Genomic DNA, 15,380 nt, shown 5'->3' with positions numbered 1-15,380 from the left:
TGTACAGTAGTTTTCTCCCATCTACTGTATGTGTATTTATTTTTTTAATGTTTTTGTAGGTTTTTATTGATTTTGCTACCGGGCAGTCCGGTAGAGAGAGAGAGAGAGAGGAGGAAATGGGAGATAGACCGGGGAGGACATTCGGCAGGGATCACCGGGTCCGGGAGTCGAACCCGGGTCGGCCGTGTTGCACCGTAGTGCTGTATGCGGTGCGCCACTCGGGCACCCCCTGTATGTGTATTTCAGCTGGTTGCAATATGTTGTGAGGAATCTGCCAACCCCCCTCATCCCCTGTATAATCAGCCCCTGACCCGTTACTGCAGAAGACATTACAACAATGTGAAATAAGAGGGTGACTGCGTGGCGCAGCGGACTAAGCGCTCATCACCAACGCGAGAGACACTGGTATCGAATCCGGCTGTCAGCGTTGCCTCCAGCTTGGCCGGCCGTCATACTGGCTCAATTGGCAGAGTCAGCGGGAGGGAAGCCGGTGGGGTGGTATTCTGGTCGTTGTAAACAGCAACTCCTACAGGTCGGTCAGGGCGCCTGCACAGCGAGGGAGGGAGATGGTGAGGGTAGTGTGACCTCCCACACATTACACTTCACCAATGAGAGTCCTTGCTGCCAGGTGAAAAGAGGCTGCTGGCTGTCTCCTATGTCTCGGAGGAAGCATCTGATAGACTTCAGGGCTCCCTAGCCTAGACCGACCAGTGGGGGGCACATGCGAGCAATGACCAGGAAGGGGAGGGGGGAATTGGCATAACAACTAAATTGGGATCGGAGAAAAACACAGAAAAACAGGAGGAGAAAAAGTGGATAATTTTTTTTTTGAAATCAGTTATTTTATACTGGGTTTTAAACTTGGTTTTATACTGGGTTTGCAAGTAACTAACAGCAGACCTTGATTAGGTTTGTGCTTGTGTTTGTGTGTATGTATGTATGTATGTATGTATGTATGTATGTATGTGTGTGTGTGTGTGTGTGTGTGTGTGTGTGGAGCGTTTGGAGAAGACGCTGCTATCTGTACCCATGAGCTGTGTGTTGATTGTCAGGTTCATCATCCGTGTCAGTCTGTAACTTTGATTGCCACTGTGGCACGATTGTATCGGAATAATCCCACAATGTACAAGTGCACTGTTAATATTTGTGTCCTTTAAACTTTGTCTTTATGTGGACATAAATAAAATATTCTAAATGTGTGTGTGTGTGTTAACCTTTTCACTACCAACCGTCTAGTCACAGTGTGGTAGTGAAAGGTTAACCTTCTGTAGTGTGGTTGTGAAAGGGTTAACCCTTTGTCGTGTGGCAGTGAAAGGGTTAACCCTCTGGATTGTTGCAGTGAAGGGGTTAACCCTTTGGTAGTGTGGTAGTGAAAGGGTTAACATGTACAGTAGTAGAGTTATAGATGTGCAAAACTTATTTCTATGACACAAAAGATGGATGTCATACTGTTTCTCTCCCACCCTCTCTCTCTCTCTCTCTCCAACCCTCCCTCTCTCTTCCTCCATCTCTCACTTCATCTCCTCCCTTCTCTCCACCCCTCTCCATCCCTCTCCATCCCTCTCCATCGCTCTCTCTCTCTCTCTCTCTCTCTCTCTCTCTCTCTCTCTCTCTCTCTCTCTCTCTCTCTCTCTCTCTCTCTCTCTCTCTCTCTCTCTCTCTCTCTCTCTCTCTCTCTCTCTCAGACCTATGTGTGTGACCCTGGTCTTCAGCACTAAAGGACAGAGGTATGTGCGTGTCGGCCTGGCTGCTCCTCTCTTCGGCTCTCTGTCCTGCCTCAGGGCCATGGTGGCCGAGGAGGGCAAGATCTCTGCAGACCAGGTACACACACACACACACACACACACACACACACACACACACACACACACACACACACACACACACACACACACACACACACACACACACACACACACACACACACACACACCTACACACACACACACACACACACACACACACACACACACACACACACACACACACACACACACCTACACACACACACACACACACACACACACACACACACACACACACACACACACACACACACACACACACACACACATACACACACACACACACACACACACACACACACACACACACACACACACACACACACACACACACCTACACACACACACACACACACACACACACACACACACACACACACACACACACACACACACACACACACACATACATGCACACACTCATGAGAGATGGAAACTAGAGGAGAGGTGGAGACTAGAGGAGAGATGGAGACTAGAGAGGAGAGATGGAGACTAGAGGAGAGGTTGAGACTAGAGGAGAGATGGAGACTAGAGCGGAGAGATGGAGACTAGAGAGGAGAGATGGAGACTAGAGGAGAGGTGGAGACTAGAGGAGAGATGGAGACTAGAGAGGAGAGATGGAGACTAGAGGAGAGATGGAGACTAGAGAGGAGAGATGAAGACTAGAGATGAGAGATGTAATAATAATAATAATGCAGGACCTCTTTAGGGGGGTCTTTAATCCGCATGCAACGAACTGGACATGCAATTGGAGCGGCACACACACACACGGGATACACACACACACACATGCATTGTCTTTTTCTCAGTCGCCGATGCGATAGAGTCTCTGCGCCTAACCCATGGATGGAGATGAGAGATGGAGACTAGAGAGGAGAGATTCGGACTAGAGGAAGGATGGAGACTAGAGAGGAGGAATGGATATTAGAGCATTTGTTTTGCTGGCACTCTCTGTGACTGGTATGCCTTACTGACTGTTGTCTGCTTATTAGCATGTTAGTCTGTCTGTCCAGCTGCCTTTCTTTTTGTTTTTACACACACACACACACACACACACACACACACACACACACACACACACACACACACACACACACACACACACACACACACACACACACACACACACACACACACACACACACACACACACACACACACACACACACACACAAACACACACACGCACACACATGCACACACACACACACACACACACACACTGTTAAGTACAATTAGCTACTTCAGAGGGGAACAGACAACTTGTTTGGTGCCTTTCATCTGTTTGCTTTGCTCTGATGTTTTGTTTTGATGTAAGGTGTGTGTGTGTGTGTGTGTGTGTGTGTCTGTGTGTGTTTGACTACTGTACTAAGCCACTTAGTTTAACCCTGTTCATCTCTTCTCATGTCTCTTTGTGTTGAGCCACTACTAAGCTGCTAAGCCAGTTAGCCACTGTGTCATTAAATCACTGGTTCAATTCTTCCTGCTCGCTCTCTGTTTCTGAATCCCTCTCTCGCCCTCTTTATCTCTCCATCTGTCCTCTCTCTCTCCCTCTCCACCGTCAAGCCTTTCTTTCATTCTTTATCTGTCCTCTCTACCCTCACCCTCTCTCCTCAATCTCTATTTTCCTCTCTAGTCTCTCTCTCTCTACTACTCTATACCCTCTCTCTCTATCTCTACTCTCTCTCTCCCTACTCTATCTCTCTACTCTCTCTCTCTTTCTCTTTCTTTCTCTCTACTCTCTTTCTACTCTCTATTATCTACCCTCTCTCTCTACTCTCTTTATATTCTCTCTACTCTATCTCTCTCTATTCTCTCTACTCCATCTCTACTCTATCTACTCTCTACTCTCTCTCTTTCTTCTCTCTTTCTCTCTACTCTCTCACTCTCTCTCTACTCTGAACTCCATTTCCTATGCTCTGTTACCCATACTGTACAAACCTTTCTGTTGTCTATACTCAATTCATACCTACCTACTGATTTCACTGTACAACCTACACTGTAAGCATAATCTACCTACCTCATAATATAGTCTACTAGGGCTGACCTTCGAAGCTTTTTTTGGCAATCGAAGCTTCGGGGGCCGAGCTTCGATTTTAATTCGAAGCTTCGAGAGAGAAAAAAAATAATAATAATTATGTTGTGGGACTTGTACAGCACTTTGGTAAACTTTGTTGTTTTTAAATGTGCTCTATAAATAAAGTGTATTGGATTAATTAATTAAGTAGCCCCTTTCGTGACTGTGACGCAGCCAACAAGGTTTCACTCGGCTGCGCTGCAAAACTTTGATTTCTTTTTTTTATGTTCGAAGCTTGTGCCATCGAACGAAGCTTCGAAGCTTCGAAGTATTTAAGACAGCCCTATAGTCTACCCATATAACCCTGTATGATGGCATGTACAATAGTGCTGTATATACCATATATATACATTTATATATTTATATTTACTGCATATATATATATATATCCATATCTGTTTGAATATACCTGCATTTAATCCGTCTATATACATACTAACACCTGCATATAACCCATAGAACTCTGTATGATAGCATGTACAATAATGCTGTATATACCATATATATATTTATTTTTACCTGTGTGTGTATATATATATTTTTTTCTTTTACCTGTATATATATATAGATATCCACATCTGTCTGTACATACCTGCATATAATCCTTTTTACATATCTGTATATACTATATCTATATCTGTACATATCCCTACCTACTCTTACTAGTTACGCTGCTGGCCAGTTTGACTACTACCATACTGTCTTTATATGTGTATCACTGTACATATTAATACTATAACTCTGTACATACATCTGATTAACACTATTACTCACTATTACTCTCTCTCTCTCTACTCTCTCTTTCTCTTTACTCTCTCTCTACTCTCTCTCCAGGTCATTCTGGCAGAGTTGTACTCGACAGGTTTTCAGCGTTCCTTCTCAGACGATGATGACTTCACAGGCATTGCCGACAGCGACGTGGTCTACGCCTTCCAGGCCCCGCCCCTCTACAGCCGTGGGGGTTCCACACAGCACTCAGGTAACCATAGCAACAGCCACCTGTCAGCCACCTGTCATGCCGTCTTTCTTCCAGCACATCGTCTGCTCCACAAGGGGAGGAAATACACTCGACCACTGTTACACCCCGTTCAGAGCCGGTTACAAGGCTGTACCGGCTCCACCATTAGCGGGAGCAACAAACACGTCGGATCATGCCGCCATCTTGCTGGTCCCAGCATATAAACAGAGATCACGTGACGCCGTCGTGTCACGTGAGGTAAAAAAATGGGACGACCAATCAGAGGCCACGCTTCAGGACGCACTAGACGCCGCCGACTGGGGAATGTTCAAGAGGAGTAACAGTGACGTCAGCGATTTCACAGACGCTGTGGTGTCATTCATAACAACACTGGCTGATAGTATCGTCCCCACAAAGAAGGCGAGGGTGTTCCCAAACCAGAAACCATGGGTGGACAGTACTATCAGAGCAGCCCTGAACTCTCGCACCACTGCTTATAACCGGGGCAGAGAGTCAGGAAACATGGAAGAGTACAAGAAAACAGTCTACACTCTGCGCAAGGCTGTCAAACTTGCTAAGAGGACGTATGCCGACAAGATGGAGGCACAAATGGCACAGAATGACACAAGAGGCTTATGGCAAGGACTGAGGGCTATAACTGACTACAAAGTCAGCGCCCCCTCAATGGGGAGCAACGACGCCTCCCTTGCGGACCAGCTCAACACCTTCTACGCGCGGTTTGGTGCAAACAGTGGCACTGCTAGCCCAACGGCTAGTGACGTCACTGGTGCGCCGGCTGTTGTGGAGGGGGGGGGGCATCCGCGGGGGGGCGGGGACGCTCTCTCATTGACGGTACACAGTGTGAGAAGAGCATTTATGCAGGTGAACACCAGGAAGGCTGCTGGCCCAGATGGTATAACAGGACGCATACTTAAGTCCTGGGCCAACCAGCTTGCCCCGGTGTTCACCGCCATATTTAATCAATCCCTGGCGGAGTGGTCCCTGCCTGCTTCAAGATGTCTACCATCATCCCTGTACCGAAGAAACCCTCCCCAACATGTCCAAATGACTACAGACCGGTGGCACTCACCTCTGTGGTCATGAAATGTTTCGAGAGGCTGGTCAAGGACCACATTTGTGCCTCCCTCCCCAGTGATATGGACCCTATGCAATTTGCATACAGGACAAACAGGTCCACTGACGACGCGGTCTCCCAGGTACTGCACAGCACCCTCTCCCACCTTGACCGTCAGAAGGGGGGCTATGTGAGACTGTTGTTCATTGACTACAGCTCAGCGTTCAACACCATAGTCCCCACCAGACTGGTGGACAAGCTGATCAAGCTGGGTCTGAGCTCCGCCCTGAGCGCCTGGGTACTGGACTTTCTGAGTGAAAGACCCCAGGCGGTCAGGGTGGGGGGTCAGACCTCCAACACCATCACCCTGAGCATCGGGTCCCCCCAGGGCTGTGTTCTAAGCCCCCTGCTGTACTCACTCTACACACACGATTGTGTGGCCAAGTTCAGCTCCAACTCCATAGTGAAGTTCGCAGACGACACGGTGGTGGTGGGGCTGATCTCGGACAACGACGAGAAGGCCTACCGGGAGGAGGTTGAGGTACTGGAACGCTGGTGCCAGGACAACAGCCTGCTCCTGAACATTGGTAAAACCAAGGAGCTGATCGTGGATTATAGGAGAGGACAGCAGGAGACACACACACCACTGATGATTAACGGGGCTACCGTGGACAGGGTGAGCAGCTTTAAGTACCTGGGGGTCCACATCTCAGAGGATCTGACATGGTCAACACACATAGACACAGTAGTAAAGAAGGCGAAACAGCGCCTCTACCACCTGAGACAGTTAAGGAAGTTCAGAGTATCAGGGAAGATACTCCAGTCCTTCTACTCAGGAGCTGTAGAGAGCATCTTGACCGGAAACATCACTGCCTGGTATGGAAACAGCACGGCACATGACAAGAAGGCCCTACAGAGAGTGGTGCGCTCAGCCGAGCGTACCACGGGTATTGCACTACCTCCCCTGCAGGTTCTATAAAACAAGAGGTGCAAATGCAGAGCCTGCAGGATAATGAAAGACCCTCACCACCCCAATAACAGCCTGTTCCAGCTGCTGAGGTCAGGCAGACGCCTGCGAACCCCAGCTACTAGGACAGAGCGGCTTAGGCTCAGCTTCTTCCCCCAGGGCCCCGTTCCCCGTACCTGGATAACTGAGTTAGCCGGATAATTTTCGGTCAAGCCTGACTTAAGCCGGACCTTCCCATTCCCCGAAGCTCGATTGTTTAAATCACCATGACAACAGATCAAAAAGTTTGAGCCTGGTCGGGAGCAGGGTTAACTTCAGTTAGCCGGATGAACCATGGCCACGCCCCCGCAAAGAAGTGACAGCTCGTTTCCTGAAATGATTCTCACAGTCTAGGATCTGCATTATACCATTCTGAATTACGTTTCTGTGCTTCGTTTTCCTAGAGGGGGCTTTTGAAATGTATAATAATAGAACTAAATGCTGATAATAAATCATATTGAGCCTATAGATTTACTTTGTCCTAAATAAAATAATGCACGTCATATACGGCGCTCGGAGTCGCGATACACGCTGCATGTGGTTATTTTAATAAGTGTCTATGCTGGGATTGTGGATTTTGTGTGATATTGTAACTGGGATTAAAATGTCTGATGAGATGCGCTGTTTGACGGATTTGAGAAATTGAATGAGCCGTTGACGTCACATTAATGCATTTGAGAATAAAGAGATAAAACTTCATTCAAAAGAAAAGATATTCTAAACACGGGTCTCTCCTCCATTAATGGCTAGACAATGAATTTATCCCGTCTGGCACAGTGGCGCAGCGGTAGTGCTCAATCCTGGCAACCGGGCGACCGGTGTTCGAAACCCAGCGTTTCCAATATAATCTTTTGGAATATAATATTAATGATTATACGCAAAAGTAGCCTAGTTTTAAGTAAAAATATTAGAAATCTACATGCATTGAGGATGTCATTCTTTATATAGCTCTCAACGTGCACCAAATTGAATTATTCCTACATTGCAAAAAGAAGGAAAGACTAGGATTCGAACCCCGGTCGTCTGCGTGAAAGTCAAAAGAAGAAACCGTTACACCACAGTGCAGATAAGTAAAAGATCCACCATACATCAATCAATGGGTAAGAGAGCCGTATCCTTATTCTGTATAATTGTATAATTATTTTCGCTAGCAAGATCTCATTTGATTATCCATTCCATAAACCTACTGCCAGCAGGCAAGTTTAAAGAAATATAATCTGATTGATTGGGGTAATGAGGGACTTAAAATTAGCCTATAGATAACGCATTTAACTTGTCGGCGAGGCGATTGAGCCGTAATGCAATCTGTTAATAAAGTTTTAAATCAATTAATCAATCAATGCCGTTAGAGAATCAGGATCTCTGCTATCGATACGTGCTGGCTTTTCAACTGAAGCGGCCGCGCGCACTTATCCTGGGTCTCAAGTCTGGTTCGAGTTAACGAGACTGAATCCACCTTCGAGGAACAGGAAAATCCCGGCTTCAAACATCGGGTTAACTGAATCTGGATAATGGGACTCTTGATCGACTTAGTTGAACCAGGTACGGGGAATAGGGCCCAGGCCATCAGAGCCCTGAACAATGAACATTGTGTGCCACAGAACACTGAACTATCCACACACAAGCACACATGAACACACACACGACACGCACGCTGTGCACGCTCACACACTAGCAGCCACTTAACACTTTAACATGAGCGGGCACACACTCATGCCGCACACACGCACACTTATGGCCAAAAGGAAAGGCCACTTTAAATTAGAATAACAGGAACAGTGTATTGCACTACCAAAGCTACCTAGCATGTCCTATATGCTCTGTAAATAACTATGTACAGATACCGAGATGTCACACCATGTTACCTGTTACCTGTTTATTGCACAATGTTTTTTTTTTATTGGATTCTATTATATGTTGTACCACTGTATTGCACATCGTTGCGGGCAAGACCACCCGCATTTCATTGTATACTTGTATGCCGTGACAATTAAAACTCTTGACTTGACTTGACACCTGCCAAACCCCACTAGTAACAAGGTTCCCAGACCAATCTGACAGCTGTCTCGTGTTCTCTCTTGCTCCCTGTCTCACTCTCTGCCTGTCTGTCTGGTCTCTCAGACAGGTCTCTGGTATGCATGCACGCACACACACACACACACACTACAGGAGGTAGGTTGGCTGGGGGCTGGGTAGTGCTACCGGAGGTAGGTTGGCTGGGGGCTGGGTAGTACTACCGGAGGTAGCTTGGCTGGGGGCTGGGGGCTGGGTAGTGCTACAGGAGGTAGGTTGGCTGGGGGCTGGGTAGTGCTACCGGAGGTAGCTTGGCTGGGGGCTGGGTAGTGCTACAGGAGGTAGGTTGGCTGTGGGCTGGGTAGTGCTACAGGAGGTAGGTTGGCTGGGGGCTGGGTAGTGCTACAGGAGGTAGGTTGGCTGTGGGCTGGGTAGTGCTACAGGAGGTAGGTTGGCTGGGGGCTGGGTAGTGCTACCGGAGGTAGGTTGGCTGGGGGCTGGGTAGTGCTACAGGAGGTAGGTTGGCTGGGGGCTGGGTAGTGCTACCGGAGGTAGGTTGGCTGGGGGCTGGGTAGTGCTACAGGAGGTAGGTTGGCTGTGGGCTGGGTAGTGCTACAGGAGGTAGGTTGGCTGGGGGCTGGGTAGTGCTACAGGAGGTAGCTTGGCTGGGGGCTGGGTAGTGCTACAGGAGGTAGCTTGGCTGGGGGCTGGGTAGTGCTACCGGAGGTAGCTTGGATGGGGGCTGGGTAGTGCTACAGGAGGTAGGTTGGCTGTGGGCTGGGTAGTGCTACCGGAGGTAGCTTGGCTGGGGGCTGGGTAGTGCTACCGGAGGTAGCTTGGCTGGGGGCTGGGTAGTGCTACCGGAGGTAGCTTGGCTGGGGGCTGGGTAGTGCTACAGGAGGTAGGTTGGCTGTGGGCTGGGTAGTGCTACCGGAGGTAGCTTGGCTGGGGGCTGGGTAGTGCTACCGGAGGTGTGTCTCACATCATCAGTCTCACAGACTTGGGAGGAGATGGAGTCAGCCTTGCATCATCAGCCCCCCTTTGAAAATTCCCAGCTGCCACAGAAGGTAGATTCAAAGGAACTATTGACAGGGAGAGTACAGAGACTCTCTCACTCACATGCACACACACACAGATACACACACACGCACATGTGTATATTTGTAGCCTTACACATCTGCTTTGTACATATAACATGTGTTCACCAACCTAAGCCTAAGCTAACTGAAACCTGTATTGTATATACTGTACATATACTGTATATATGTATATTGAAATTTTTTGTTTTGTTTACACTTGTTTACGTACTTGACTTTGTATTTTATACTTATATTATACTTTTTTATACTATCTTTTTATTTTATCACAATCTCAGGAGCAAAACAGAAAACAGAAAGAAGCATTTCATGCAAAAGTATTCTGTATTTCTGTATGACAACTAATAAAGAAACTTGAACTTGAACATTCCGTAACCTCCTCAAAAGGAGGGGCATCAATAATTAACCCTTTCACTACCACACTACCAAAAGGTTAACCCTTTCACTACCACACTACAGAAGGTTAACCCTTTCACTACCACACTACAGAAGGTTAACCCTTTCACTACCACACTACAGAAGGTTAACCCTTTCACTGTCACATGACAAATGGTCAACCCTTTCACTACCACACTACAGAAGGTTAACCCTTTCACTACCACACTACAGAAGGTTAACCTTTTCACTACTACACTACTAGTGTGGTAGTGAAAGGGTTAACCTTCTGTAGTGTGGCATTGAAAGGGTTTTATGTGCCCGAAGTGGTCATGGAAGTGGAAGTGGTTAAGGCGTCGCAATTTCTCAGGGGGGGGGATTTCTCTTGTCACCTGAGAAAGTAGCTAAAGAAAACAATGTGACAGCACTAACAGGAGCGATTACAGAACGACCACAGAGAGGGCAGATACTCTCACACACCCGTTGTGTGAGTCAAGTGCTACGTAACCAATCCACTTGAATTATACAGGAGAGTTTGACTAATACACTCCCTGGGGGAATACCCTGCACGACATCACATAGAAACACACACACACACACACACACACACACAATGTATTTAATTATAATTTAAGACATAGTTTATGCGTTTGCAAATATGAGAGCTCTATCATTGAAGTGGGTGGTGGCAAGGAAGCACTAAAGCTCGCACCGAGCTCCGGCATTGAAAGTGTTAATAACGCTGTTACCGTTACTGCCAAAAAAATTGGCACGTTACTATGATTGAAGCCGTTTTTTTTCATCAGACCAACTAGATCTCTGAGCCGAGAGGCAATACTTTTTTTTAACTGTTCTTCCTTGGTTAGTGGGCAGTGCACGAGACAAGCGCGTATGCTGACGATTGGCTGAGGTTGAGTAAAATTTCATGGTAAGCCAATCAGAGGTAGAGTTGGGCGGGCACACAACGGAAACACAAGCGAGTCAGTCAACGAGAGACCGTGGGTCCATGTACGTTTTGATAGTTTGTTTGGCAAGCCCAAATAATCCAAAACGAATCCAACAAACAACACAAGCAAGTCAGTCAACGAGAGACGGATCCATGAGCGTTTTTTGTTCGCTCTTAGTCTTGTGTTTGTTGTGTTGCAGCGCAGGGCACTACAGTAGTGGAGGCTCTACTGCTGACAGCCTTATCAACATAGTGCTGCACTTCCTGGTTTAATAGCACAGTCTTCAGGTGCTCAGAGAGAGAGAGAGAGATAACTAGAGAGATACAGAAAGAGAGTGAGAGACACACACGACACATCTGTTTTTTTTTGTTTTATTTGCGGTACAAAGAGTGTATATATTTGTTATTTATTTTTGGTATAGTGCTTAACACATTGGGCGCCGGGGGTTGTGCCCATCAAAGTACCCAGTCTGCCACCGTTGAAAGCCTATGGAGATGTTTACCTTCTTTGCAGGGCTATAACTTTTTAAATTTTATTGCTATATTGACATTACTATGGCCCATTCAACATCGATTATCTATCGTTCAGGATGTGGGGACGTTATATTTTTTCATTCATACATTGTTGTGTTAATAGCGTCGAGAATATAAGTATGTTTTTAATCTTTTCTGCTCTAATTCCAAAAACAGTAGTTATAGGCCCTGAAGCATATGATAGATTATCGATTGGCGTTTCTTTCCTATACACGCTATATTAAAAAATTCAAATGTATATGATCGGTATACATTATGCTTCATCATGCGTGAAGGAAAGGGGGGGGGGTCATTTATAATTCCTTGATCGTCAGTAACGGCTTTATTTAGTATGGGTTGATATATATATATTTTTTTATAAATGTTTTTATTTTCAATTTTCCAACATAGAACAATATAGTCAAGTTAGACCGCGCTCACAAGTTCTCACACTTGGTGCTGCAATCCCTAGCCATATCACTGAAGAAGGACATTGTCCGAAACATGTCTGCTATCCATTCAGGCTGCCATTAAAAACATTGAAACTGAGAGTGCTGGTCCGGCTACCCTGCTTTTTGATATACCAACATACTGTAGAACAAGACATCACAATACAATACCATTAACAATAATAATAATAGTAACACTAACAACAATAATAACAGCACAAGACAGGCAAACAAGAAAGTAAAACAAAAAAAATTAAATTAAAAATTAAAAATTAAAATAAGTGTGGCTCTTATGTGTGTGCCTTATCTATGTGTGCTATATATATGTGTGTTCTACCTACCCATGTGTGCGTGTGCCTTACCTATGTACGTGTTTTATGTGTGAATGTTTGATATGCCTATGTAATTTGCGCTTGCATGTTGCATGTGTGTGAGTGACGTGTGTTCTATGTGTATATGTGTGGTGTGAGCGTGTGCATGTGTCCGTGTATATGTAAGCACCTTCGCACCAGTTACGGTTCCCTCGGCAACAATGCCAGTACAATCAGACAAAACAAGGCAGCATTGGTCCATTGGGAGGTTACTGGTAATGGGGAAATCCGGCGAGTACAGTGGTGGATAGCGCAGGTCCAATATGTGACAGATAAGGGTCCCAGATTTCATAAAAAGTGTCCAACTTGGAATGCAGCATGCACGTGATATACTCACAGGGAATACATTGAATGCCCATGAAACCCAACAATACAAACAATCTTGACAGTCTTCGTTCCTGCCTAGACGATATCAAATGCTGGATGGCACACAATTTTCTACAGCTCAATCAGTCAAAGTGTGAAATCCTCCTTTTCGGCCCTCCGAACCAAACCAGTGTCATTGCCAGCAGCCTGGGTAATCTGTCTCCCCTAGTCAAGCCCTTTGTAAAAAACCTGGGCGTGCTCTTTGCCCCCGAGTTTTACTTCAATAGGCAGGTAAACTCGGTGGTGAAGGGGTGCTTTTTCCAGCTCCGGTCCATAGCCAAGATCAAGGCCATTCTCTCCCCCTCAGACCTGGAAAGAGTAATATACGCCTTCATATCCTCACGCTTAGACTACTGTAACTCCCTGTACCTGGGGCTAAATAAATCCACCATAGCCCGTCTACAACTCCCCCAAAACGCTGCCGCTAGACTGCTCACAGGTACCCGGAAGAGAGCCCACATCAACCCTGTACTTGCCTCCCTCCACTGGCTCCCGGTGCGCTTTAGAATAGACTTCAAGGTCCTTTTATTGGTTTATAAAGCCCTAAATGGTAAGGCCTCTGCTTACCTAGCAGACCTCCTCACCCCCTATACCAACGCCAGGGCCCTCAGATCGGCTGATAAGGGTCTCCTAACCACCCGTAGGTCTAATTTCAAGTCTTTTAATAATAATTTAGGACCTGCTCAGAGGTCATCAATGGGCACACATGCGATGCATGCATGCAATTCGTATCTGCGATTAACCCATCCCGTCGTCCTTCCGCCCCAAGGGCAGCCGGGAGCAGACAGGGGTCAACGTGAGCCGTGCCAGGGGACCAATCCAAGTGCTCCTGTCCATCTTCGTCAAGGACGCCACAGCGTTAGCGATCTGTTGTTGTGCATGTTTTTCCATTGGGTTTATCTTATCGGGGGGAAACCCTTGCGAGCACAGGGAGAACATGCAAACTCCACACAGAAAGGCCCGGGAGATACCCCACCTGGGTGACGTGCTTTTGCGGTCGCAGCCCCTGACCTCTGGAACAGCATCCCCATGTCCATTAAATCTGCCCCCTCCATCGAGTCTTTTAAATCAAAACTCAAAACCCACCTATATCGCCTGGCCTTCCCTGACTCACTTTGACTCTTGCCGTATTTGTTGATGTGTTGTTCTGTTTTTCCTGTCTATCCGTTGATTTTATTTTTTTTTAAAATTCCGTTTATTTTATACTTTTCTTTGTACTTAGCTTAGCTATGTGAAGCACTTTGGTTGACAAGCGTCATGTATAAACGTGCTATATAAATAAATTTGATTGATTGATTGATTGATTGATTCCATTATGATATTGTGCCATGAACTCTTTGATGGGACCTCATTCTTGATCCAAAACAATAGGATGTTCTTCCTAGCAGCAAATGTCAACAAATTGAACAGTCTCTTATGTTTGAAATTGGCAATATGAGTATCTGGGAGGCCCAGTAAAAGGCAGAGGGGATCCAGCTCGATGGGGGTGTGAAATATGTCAGATAGTTCCTCTACGATGTCGAACCAATAGCTCTGAAGCTTTACACAGGTCCAAAAGCAGTGGACATGGTTTCCAGTCTCTATCTTGCATTTAAAGCAGAGTGGGGATGCATTGGGATCCATTTTACTCTTAAGGGCGGGGGTAATATGAATGCGGTGCAAGATTCTAACTTGAATAGCCTTGGTGCGGTTGCAAACAGAGATTCTTTTTGCGTAGGTCCATGCATCCTGCCAGTCTGCATCTGTGATCTCTATGTCCAGGGCCCTCATTTATCAAGTTTTCTTAGAAAGTGTTCTATTTTCATACGTAAGCACAGAATTTAGAATGTGTGCACGCACAAAAAAAACTGGATTTATCACACGTGCGTACACAGGTCCTACGCACACCTGTCTTGATAAATATCACTTTGATCCTAAGCTTGAGCTCGTGCATGGTTTTAAGTATTTACATACCAGAACCGCCCCGATTATCCATATATGGTCATGAAACACCCCCATGGGATGTGAAATAATGGACTGACCCGAGGGAATTGCGTGTTATGGAGAAATACGAGAACAAATAAAGTAAACTTAAACCTGATGAGGCTGGTATCGGGTCCGCGTCCGGCCCTGGTGAAGCCGGTGTCGGGGTCTCTCTGGGCCGGGTCCTCAGGAAGTCCACGGCGTCCTTGGGCGACGGTAGATGCATCCTCGTGCCATCCTTGGCTCGGATGATCAGCTTCACAGGGAATTGGAGCGACGGTTTAAATCCACGTTTGTACAGGGGCCCCATGACATCTCGATATTGTGATCGTTGCTCGACCACCTCGGGGCAGTAGTCTTCGAAGAT

At 46.5% G+C, this 15,380-nt stretch overlaps 1 protein-coding gene across 1 annotated transcript in view; it reads left to right on the top strand.

The window, feature by feature from the left end:
• The window catches only part of usp43a (ubiquitin specific peptidase 43a), a 159,236-nt gene that overhangs the window by 40,174 nt on the left and 103,682 nt on the right, over positions 1–15,380 (top strand). The window contains exons 3-4 of the mRNA XM_084319112.1: positions 1,686–1,821; positions 4,717–4,861. Coding sequence (XP_084175238.1) covers positions 1,690–1,821; positions 4,717–4,861 — 277 coding nt within the window. The 5' untranslated portion in view covers positions 1,686–1,689. The remainder of the gene's footprint in view (positions 1–1,685; positions 1,822–4,716; positions 4,862–15,380) is intronic.

This window comes from Notolepis coatsorum (genome assembly GCF_963971535.1).
Source record: "Notolepis coatsorum genome assembly, chromosome: 7".
Taxonomy (NCBI): Eukaryota; Metazoa; Chordata; class Actinopteri; order Aulopiformes; family Paralepididae; genus Notolepis; species Notolepis coatsorum.
The sequence above is the reverse complement of the archived record's forward strand: the minus strand, read 5'-3'. Positions and strand labels throughout refer to the sequence as shown.